Consider the following 10,646-nt stretch of genomic DNA (forward strand, 5'->3'; position numbering starts at 1 on the left):
CTTGTATATAGCGGCAGTATTATAGAAGTTATATTCTTGTATATAGGGGGCAGTATTATAGTAGTTATATTCTTGTATATAGGAGCAGTATTATAGTAGTTATATCCTTGTATATAGGAGCAGTATTATAGTAGTTATATTCTTGTATATAGGAGCAGTATTATAGTAGTTATATTCTTGTATATAGGGGGCAGTATTATAGTAGTTATATTCTTGTATATAGGAGCAGTATTATAGTAGTTATATTCTTGTATATAGGAGCAGTATTATAGTAGTTATATTCTTGTATATAGGAGCAGTATTATAGTAGTTGTATTCTTGTATATAGGAGGCAGTATTATAGTAGTTATATTCTTGTATATAGTGGCAGTATTATAGTAGTTATATTCTTGTATATAGGGGGCAGTATTATAGTAGTTATATTCTTGTATATAGGAGCAGTATTATAGTAGTTATATTCTTGTATATAGGAGCAGTATTATAGTAGTTATATTCTTGTATATAGCAGCAGTATTGCAGTATTATAGTAGTTATATTCTTGTATATAGGAGCAGTATTATAGTACATAGTCCTTTAATATACAGACCACAGCTGCAGAAGAATCTCTTTGAAAAGAGAGAAGAGCTGCATATTAATCAACTATTATATTGTTCTAAGCATTGTTGCCAATCATTTAAAAAAAAAAAATTGTTTTGCAGCAGCTTTTTGTACTCTCGTGATCAGCCACTATCAGGGCACTTTATATTTAGGGGCTCGGCTTTCTATAGAATGGCATGGGTCCCTTTCTAGACAATATATATATATAAGTGAGGTAACCCCTATTTCAGTACATATAGCAAGTGGCCACAGGAAGTTCCAGGCATACAGCTAAGGAGAAGCATGTAGGGCATGTACCCTAGAAGCTGGGTGCCAGGAGAGGTGTCAAAAAGCCTCTCTTTCCTGGTTAGGGCAAGGGCAGGAAATTGTTTCTTTGCCCTGGTTGAAGAACAGCCTACCTTTGCTACATGCTATATAGTGGACTGCCCCTTTGTGCTACACAAACTTGTTTCAGGTCCATTCTACTTATAAGAAGCAGGAGAACATTGCACAAGTAACAACGAGTCAAATGTCCAGGAACAGACAGGATTGTAAGGTGATGTGTGAGGGGAGATATAATGAAGATGTCCTTGAAACTGCTGTGTAACCTATAACTTCTTTAGGGGCCCGCATGATCTTTGATCTTCTAGTGATTGTAACTTTGTCATTGACAGCCTGATGGAGCGGTATCCAAATTTCCATTATATCTCTGGCTGTCCTGGAGTTAATCATCTGTCCCAGTTACTTTAATCTCTCATCCCACTCTCTGCAAATAACCTGCGGGAAGAGAAACAAACCTCTGATAAGACTGCCTGGACCTGCGTGTCAAGTCTGCCGAGTCTGGATTGTATTGGTTTTGAGGATTGTAGATCTAATTGCGACATCTACCTTATTTACCGTTCGATTACACCACTTTCCCCTCTTACAAAGGTCTATTCACAACTGTGATGCAAAAATCTAAACGGTTTTGTCGCAATTGGCGGCCATGGTGGTTTTGTACATGTGCGCACCTCAGCCGCAAATAAACGTGATTCATAGGGTACAAAAAAATAATAATCGCAGCTGGCACAAAATGTGAATAGAAGGTCATTCACGTCAATAATCAGTTTTCTGTGCAAAATGAATCATTTAGTATCAATGACTCAATAATAGCAACACTAACAGCTGCTTGCTGACTGTTTCCAATGACAACCAGAAGAATTCTGATACTTTATTTTACTAACAACCCATAGCTAAAAAGAGTATCCTTGAGTCGTCCTCTTCTGTAACTTTGTTAGGTTGAGTGACAAGCAATATAGCCATCATAACAGCTCCCACAAGGTTTGTCACCCAGCTTTCCTAGACCCCTGAATGACTAATATCCAGCAGTGCAGTACTACATCCTCAGCTTCCATATAGATGCATAACTAAGTCATACCAGGACAGGGGCGGACATATATGTGAAAACTGTGCAATTTCACAGGGGTCTAGTATATAGGGGGGGGGAGGGCGTCCACTGTCACCCTAATAGCGGCTTCCTCCTCCCCATTAGATTGCAGATGAGGGACTGAGCCAGTAATATAATATCTCACAATTATTGGTAGATTGTGGACTCGATAGAGAGAGACATAAGAGGGGTGCGCTATCCAGAGCTATTCAAATAGCAAGGACGCTCTGATGTCTGTGCTGCCGCCGATTCAGGAATCTGGGAAAGATGGGTGATGGAGCTCTAAAGGCGGCCATGTTGGTTGACACCCAACCTCCACAGAAATGTCTCAATTCTTATATTCATAGCGGATTTTCCCAATTTGAGAAGGAAATGTTCTTTAATATTTCCACACAATCAGTTTTGGACCTGAACGTAATGCGAGTTTCTTGCATCATTGTTTAACTTTACTCAATTGATTCAAAGTATCAGCCCAAAGGTCGCTGGATTAAAGTTTAAAGAATTGTATTATTTCACAACAGTAAATATAGATATATAGATATATATACGGGGGAGGCAGCTGTACGATCCGACACATCTCGGAGACCTCCACAAGCTGCTGGTGAGTGTAATATCTCATTCCCTTAGTCCTTGTGCAGAGGATTACGGATATTCTTACTTTTCTCACTAGTGTTTTAGTTACTTACAGTTTATAATTCTGTCTGCTTGCTGTAATCGAAATCATTGCACTGACTTCCTGCGGCCTATCTGGACAAGCAAAGCTGCAGTGTAAAGCATGGAAGGGAAAGTGCAGCTGTCTGAGCATCTAATGAGACAGGAGGTGGATTTCAAACTACCCCAGACTAATAGACGCTGTTAAGCTATTTACTAATAGAGCAGAGCTGTAATGTAAAGCATGGGAAGCGACAGTGCAGTCCCGTCTGAGCCTTTAATGACAGAGGAGATGTTTTCAGACAATGCAACTAAACCGGAGTGAAGTATAAATGATAGAACGGACATTTATATCTTTGTAATAAGAAGGTAGTTTCATGTATATTAAACAAAAATATGGCATGGAGGGTATGTATGCTTTTCCAAACATTTTTGTTGCTCTTGGACATCTAAAATAGAAATGAAAAAAACGTTTCTTCTCTTCTTCAGTTTCTTCTCCTCTTCTTTGTTTGTTTCTCCTTCTTCTGCTTCTTCCAGTTTTTCTACCTTCTCATCCTTCTCCTTCTGCTTATTATACTGCTTTTTTCAGTTGTTCTACCTCTTCCTTCTCGTCCTCCATCTTCTTCCAATGTTCTACCTCCACCTCCTTCTGTTTTCTCCTTCTCCTCGTCTTCTTTCTAATTTTCGTCTTCTCCATCTAATGCTTCTTTCAGTTGTTCTACCTCTTCCTTCTCCTATCCCTTATTTTTCTCCTCCTCCTCCTCCATCTAATGCGTCTTCCAGTTGTTCTACCTCCACCTCCTTCTGTTTTCTCCTTCTCCTCGTCTTCTTTCTATTTTTCGTCTTCTCCTCCTCTATCTAATGCTTCTTCCAGTTGTTCTACCTCCTCCTCCTTTTTCTTCTCCTCCTCGTTCTATTTTTCGTCTTCTCCTCCTCCATCTAATGCTTCTTCCAGTTGTTCTACCTCCACCTCCTTCTGTTTTCTCCTTCTCCTCGTCTTCTTTCTATTTTTCGTCTTCTCCTCCTCTATCTAATGCTTCTTCCAGTTGTTCTACCTCCTCCTCCTTTTTCTTCTCCTCCTCGTTCTATTTTTCGTCTTCTCCTCCTCCATCTAATGCTTCTTCCAGTTCTACATCCTCCATCGTCTTCTTCTCCTCCTTTTTTCTCCTTCTCCTCCTTTCTATTTTTCTTATTCTCCTCTTACTCCTCCTTATTGTTTGTCTCCTTTAGCTCTTCTTTCTTTTCTACTACTCCTTCTCTTCTTCCATCTAGTTGCCTTGACCTACTTTTCTTCTTTCCATTCTACCCCAACGCCTGCTTCTTTTCTTCATTTTTTTTCCACTTCTGTCCCTTTCTTTTCTCTATTCTCAGTTTCTTCTTCCTTTTCTTTTTCTACACCTCCTTCCTCTTTTTCATTTCCTCTCCTACTTCTCTTTTTTTCCTTCTCATAGGGAACAAAGTATCTATACCCCATCTTTGTAGAGGACACTGATGTATTTTAATTCTGATGTATCCACTTTTACCTTCTCGCATTATCTCTTCTTGCTCTTGAACCCCTGCGTTGATATTTATTTCTTTTCTGCTCTGGTTATTATTTTGCCATAGTAGAGAGTAGGGGGGTTCACATACTTATGATGAATTAACATTTCTTTCAGAAACATGAGGCTCTTTCTCTTTGTCTGTTTGAGCCAAGCTCTGCTATGTACACTCGTCTGTTGTCACCACGGAGGCCCACATGATGATGATGATGATGACCATAACCACCATGCTTCTGAGGCAAAGGCTTTCCTCCAAGTGGTTCCAGCTAATATTAAGTTCTCCTACAAGTTCTACTCCCACCTGGCTGCTGCTTATCCTCATGATAATCTGTTCTTCTCTCCATTAAGTATTTCAATTGCATTTTCTTTGCTCTCAATTGGCGCCAAGTCTAATACCCTGAGTCAGATCCGTGAAGGATTTGGTTTCAACACTTCGTTGGTTTCAGAAGAAGATATCCACAAAGGTTTCCAGCAGCTTCTACACATCATTAACCAACCTAAAGGTGACCTTCAACTGGACATCGCCAACGCTCTCTTCATTGATAACAAGCAAAAACTTCTTGACAAGTTCTTAGATGATGCCAAGAACTTGTATCATTCTGAAGTCATCTCCACCGATTTCCAAAAGATAAAAGAAGCCGTAGAACAAATCAATAGTTTTGTGGAGAAGAAAACCAACGGGAAAATAAAAGAATTGTTGGACAGTCTTGATCCATTGACAGTTCTAGTTATTGTAAATACAATTTTCTTTAAAGGTGAGTGGGATCTGTCATGATATTCAAGACAATTGTTTTTTTGTTTTGTTTTTTAAAAAAGGGCATGCATTTCATAGAGAAGGTTCCCTATTTATAGAAAATGTTCCCTATATCCCTTCCTCATTGGTATATGAACCTACACAGTCCTCCATAGACTGGTACTGCAGCTCACAGTAGCTCAGTCCTATTGAAGTGAATTGGACGGAGATGCAGTACCAGGCACAGCCAATACCAAACGTACGGCGCTGTTCTTGGGTAAACATTGAATAGAAAGCGACACTTGTTGGAGGACCACAGTCACTGCCTTCAGTGTATTGGTGGGAGCGCCAGGAGTTGGACCCACTTCGATCACATATTGATAGCTTATCCATAAGAATAGACATTAATGACAAGACTAAATTAAATTAACGGCTAAATTTATTGTAGGATCCTGGGAAAACTCTTTTAATGTAAATCATACAAAAGAAGAAGACTTCCATGTGGATGAGAACACGGTTGTGAAGGTGCCGATGATGAACAGACAAGGAAAGTACCAAGTGGCCTTCATACAGGAAATAGGATGTACAGTGGTCCACGTCCCCTACAAAGGAAATACCTCTGCAATATTCATCTTACCTGATGCAGGAAAATTACATGATGTTGAAAAAGCTCTGCAAAATGTGTCAGAGGCTTGGACCAAACAAATGACTTCAAGGTAAGGAAGAGGCTACATGAATTTAAAGTGTCCATTCATCACATAGAATAAATCTCAAACACCGGAGTCACTGTGTATATACACATGACATTACTTATCCTGTACTGATCCTGAGTTATATCCTGTATTATACTCCAGAGCTGCACTCACTATTCTGCTGGTGGAGTCACTATGTACATACATTACATTACTTATCCTGCACTGATCCTGAGTTACATCCTGTATTATACTCCAGAGCTGCACTCATTATTCTGCTGGTGGAGTCACTGTGCACATACATTACATTACTTATCCTGCACTGATCCTGAGTTATATCCTGTATTATACTCCAGAGCTGCACTCACTATTCTGCTGGTGGAGTCACTGTGTACATACATTACATTACTTATCCTGCACTGATCCCGAGTTACATCCAGTATTATACTCCAGAGCTGCACTCATTATTCTGCTGGTGGAGTCACTGTGCACATACATTACATTACTTATCCTGCACTGATCCTGAGTTACATCCTGTATTATACTCCAGAGCTGCACTCACTATTCTGCTGGTGGTCACTGTGTACATACATTACATTACTTATCCTGTACTGATCCTGAGTTACATCCTGTATTAGGGTATGTGCACACACACTAATTACGTCCGTAATTGACGGACGTATTTCGGCCGCAAGTACCGGACCGAACACAGTGCAGGGAGCCGGGCTCCTAGCATCGTACTTATGTACGATGCTAGGAGTCCCTGCCTCGCTGCAGGACAACTGTCCCGTACTGAAAACATGATTACAGTACGGGACAGTTGTCCTGCAGCGAGGCAGGGACTCCTAGCATCGTACATAAGTACGATGCTAGGAGCCCGGCTCCCTGCACTGTGTTCGGTCCGGTACTTGCGGCCGAAATACGTCCGTCAATTACGGACGTAATTAGTGTGTGTGCACATACCCTTATACTCCAGAGCTGCACTCACTATTCTGCTGGTGGAGTCACTGTACATACATTACATTACTTATCCTGTACTGATCCTGAGTTATATCCTGTATTATACTCCAGAGCTGCACTCACTATTCTGCTGGTGGAGTCACTGTGTACATACATTACATTACTTATCCTGTACTGATCCTGAGTTACATCCTGTATTATACTCCAGAGCTGCACTCACTATTCTGCTGGTGGAGTCACTGTGTACATACATTACATGACTTATCATTGGGAGCCAGTAAAAAAATAGATCTGTTATGGCTGATTTGGTTGCATTAAAGAGTTATTCTCATTAGAGAAAGTGAGTATGCCATGACTAACCGGTGGGGGTCCAACTGCCCAATGAAGGGGCCAGTGTGCTACTTTAGCGCTCCATCACCTTTAGAGTTTTTCCTTGCACTCCCAACCACCAACTGTGCATTAAACGGGATTGCGGCCCATACAAAACAGTGAAAGAACCGTAGCACTGATTTATCTCTGCAGCTTCTTCATTCCAAGGTACAATGTGGGTCTCGGCAGTTTTAAGAACAAAAGTCAGGATAGTAGTGTGAACAGTGCCTTAATGTGAAATATTTGTACAGTATAATAAAACTCTTATCTTTTTTACACAGGGATATTTTGCTATCAATTCCAAAATTTTCCATTTCTGCTGAACTTGACCTTCTAAAGGAGTTACAACCCTTGGGCATCACGGATGTATTTTCTGACCGGGCTGACCTATCCGGGATCAGAGGAGAATCTAATCTGATCGTGTCAAAGGTAAAAATAATTCACAATTTCAGCAGTGAATTGTGAAAGGGCAGAGCGAAGTTGGATCACATACCTGACAGCGGGGCGGGGCTAAAGTGCTGTCTGTTTCTAAGGGCAACCAGAAAACTTTTGACAGAATCTATGACTGGAGGAAATTCTATTAAAAAGTTCAAATCTGTTACAAAAACAGACACATTTTCTCAACTTTTTATGAAAAAAACTGGAAAACATTGTAAAAAATTAAGTACGATTTTTTATTAAACCTCCTGTTACGTATATACGTTTGTCTAGGGAGACTTTTTTTTTTACTTAAAAGGGTTCTACAGTTGGGAAGGTGAGTAAGCCAAAGCCAACAACCACTACAAAGAGCTGCTCTCATCCCTGTTGTGCATTACATAGATGCCCCATAGATTTAAATGCAGAAATTAGGATGGTTCAACTTCTTCCTTTAAAAATCACAGCTGATCCCGGGGGGTCCTGTATAGAGCAGAGGGATTGTCCAAATATAACCAGCCTTCATTTTGCATATTTCAGTGATCATCATTTGCTGTTCTGTTTTATATCTTATGTTCTCAACCTCTGTAGGCTGTTCATAAAGCCGTGCTGAATGTGGATGAAGAGGGAACAGAAGCTACTGCCGCCACAGGCATTGGGATAACAAAGCTTAGTCTTCCACCACGCATTAAATTTAACAGACCTTTCATATTAACCATTGTGGACAAAGATATTTCTACTGCTCTTTTTACTGGAAGGATTACCAACCCAAACAAATAAAATGACGCTACATGCTTTATCCACACAATAAAGTGCTGCCATTTATTTTCTGTAGCCTTGTCTTTATTACACTAGACTTGTATTCTTCGGTGTCAAGCCTTGTTCACACCACTCTGCTGCTGTAGTAATTGCTGGTTCCTGCTTAGGCTTCGTTCACATATCCGTCAGGGCTCTATTCTGACGTTCCGTCTGAGCATTCCGTCAGAACGGAGCCCTGACTGACAAAAGGAAACCATAGGTTTCCGTTCGCATCCCCATTGATTTCAATGGTGACCGATCCGGTGCCAATGGTTTGTCTCCGTTGTGCGAGCGTTCCATCGTTTTGACGGAATCAATACCGTAGTCGACGAAAGACAAACGGAAACCATTGGTACCGGATCCGTCACCATTGGTATCAATGGTGATGTAAATGGAAACATATGGTTTCCGTTTGTTTGTCAGGGTCCTGTTCTGACGAGAAGCTCCGATGGAACGTCAGAATGGGACCCTGACGCGAACGAGACCTTACTTGTTTTTATGGTTTTCCTCGATCTTAGATCCAATCTTACGTTTGGTTAAAAGAAGGGTACACGTTTTCGTGCCCGGTCCTGGCAGGATCAGGGCCCTTTTGGGTTCCAGTGGGCACTGCGAGGACAAAGTGGTTGGATGGGCGTGGTTTTGACAACTTCTCTACAACATATGTAATCTGCGGAGTAGTTGTCATTGTACTAGTTAATGGCAATTTAGAATCAAGGTCCTAGAGGTGGCCCATGAAGCTATGATGGGGCCCTTGAGAAGGGGTCCCAACACAGAACCTGCATAGGGCTCCCCTAATCCACAATCACATTAAGAATAGCAGAATTAGTCCCACTGCCCTTGGAAATTTGGTAGGTGAGGGGGCAACACGTGTCAGGTCATCCTGTAATGATATAAAACAGAACAAGCAGTATAAGACCCCCATTTTTTTTCTATGGACCCCATCTGATCTATGTAAGCAAATAGGAAGAAAGGATAGGGCATAGCAAATGGGGAAAGGCTCCAATGGTGTTTTCCAGGACCTCTTCATTCTGTTGATCGTCAGGGTCCTAGGGGGTCGGACCCGCACTAATCAAATATTATGACTGTTCCTTAATTTGTGATGGTGCGATATAAATAGGTTATAACAATTGTAATAAAAGTGGCAGCTATGGAGCCCCAAAAAAGCTCCAGATCTGAAATGGGCATAAAAAGAGATTTCTAAGGGGTCGAGGGGTTTTTGGACACAGCAGACGGTTTATCTCCTCCGTGGTCATCGCTGTTTGTTCAAGAAAAACTTTCATGACATTTTAACTAAAGAGCCGCTCCAGAACGCCCCCGCATTTTGCAGCCACAGACCACTCAGATTTCAGCACCAGGCAAACCCTGGCAGATGCCACGACCCACTGGGCTTGCAGAACACCATGGGCCATTGCTGGAGGGTGAAGATACAATCGAATGTGGTGATCACTAGCGCAAAGAGATGTGGCGCCAAAAGCCTCAGGTCATATGTACCAGGTGCTAGCAACGCCAATGGTTTCCGCTTGTCTCAGTTGTTCAAGGGTTCAGTCATTTTGACGGAATGAATAGTGCAGTTGACTACGGTATTTATTCAGTCAAAACGACGGAACTCCTGCACAACGGAGACAAACTGAAACCATTGGGACCGGATCAGTCACCATTGAAATCAATGGTGATGGAAACTGAAACCTTTGGTTTCCGTTTGTGTCGGTCAGGTTTCCATTCCGATGGAAAGCTCCTATGGAACGTCGAAATGGGACACTGGCGCAGATGTGAGCGAAGCCTAACCTGCATATTATTACTCTTTTTCTTTTCATCTGCTAAATTCTGTAAATATACATTATCCCTCTCCCTATGCGGAGTGGGTGATCTCTTCCTGCTGTGATGTCAGAGCTGTGCTGCGTGCGGAGAGCCAATCAGATACACCCCTGCTACTGCTCCCTCCCCTCTCACAGCATGCACTCTCAAACTCATAGAGGGTGATATATATATATATATATATATATATATATATACACATACATACATACATACATATAGACACTGCAGCTGCATCCCCCTCCTCCCTGTCTTCTATTTACAACTTAAAACTAGATGGGGACGAGATGATTTCTAAACAAGAGAGCCTGAAGACCGTGAGTGGGGGACGACACGATTCTGGAAGGTGAGGGAGATATCACTTTACCCCGATATGATATATTACAAGGTTTCTTGTATTACATATACTACTGATCTATGGAAAAAATTCAAGATAAGTATGTTTTAAAGAAAACCTTTTGTAGGGTAGACATTGTCCCCCCTGCCCATAATCGTAAAATAAGAAAAAAAAATATTTGCTTACTATTTCTGCTCAGGGACCAAAATATGGCATGTGACCCCTGCTGTTCTACTCAGGAGCACGGAGAACAAGTGGTGGTCACCGCAGATAGCGGAGCTTGTTGCTAGGAGACGTCTTGGCTTATTCATGCGCTGCTTAGGAAACTCTGTACTGG

The 10,646-nt window shown here is 41.4% G+C and overlaps 1 protein-coding gene across 1 annotated transcript; it reads left to right on the plus strand.

Annotated features, from left to right (window-relative positions):
• The first annotated feature begins 2,500 nt into the window (after nucleotides 1-2,500).
• On the plus strand, nucleotides 2,501-8,184 carry LOC142664896 (alpha-1-antitrypsin-like protein GS55-MS). The gene is made up of 5 exons (XM_075844317.1): nucleotides 2,501-2,603; nucleotides 4,309-4,946; nucleotides 5,373-5,640; nucleotides 7,227-7,374; nucleotides 7,951-8,184. Exons 2-5 carry the CDS (start codon nucleotides 4,313-4,315, stop codon nucleotides 8,137-8,139), a joined length of 1,239 nt encoding a protein of 412 aa, XP_075700432.1. The 5' UTR covers nucleotides 2,501-2,603; nucleotides 4,309-4,312; the 3' UTR covers nucleotides 8,140-8,184.
• The last annotated feature ends 2,462 nt before the right edge of the window (nucleotides 8,185-10,646 follow it).

This window comes from Rhinoderma darwinii, chromosome 12, assembly GCF_050947455.1.
Source record: "Rhinoderma darwinii isolate aRhiDar2 chromosome 12, aRhiDar2.hap1, whole genome shotgun sequence".
Taxonomy (NCBI): domain Eukaryota; kingdom Metazoa; phylum Chordata; class Amphibia; order Anura; family Rhinodermatidae; genus Rhinoderma; species Rhinoderma darwinii.

Bases quoted from the DNA above. Each gene is read 5' to 3' on its own strand.
- LOC142664896 (XM_075844317.1), top strand. From the start codon at position 4,313: ATGAGGCTCTTTCTCTTTGTCTGTTTGAGCCAAGCTCTGCTATGTACA. The intron at 4,947-5,372 runs GTGAGTGGGATC...AATTTATTGTAG, and splicing joins AAATACAATTTTCTTTAAAG to GATCCTGGGAAAACTCTTTT. The intron at 7,375-7,950 runs GTAAAAATAATT...CAACCTCTGTAG, and splicing joins CTAATCTGATCGTGTCAAAG to GCTGTTCATAAAGCCGTGCT.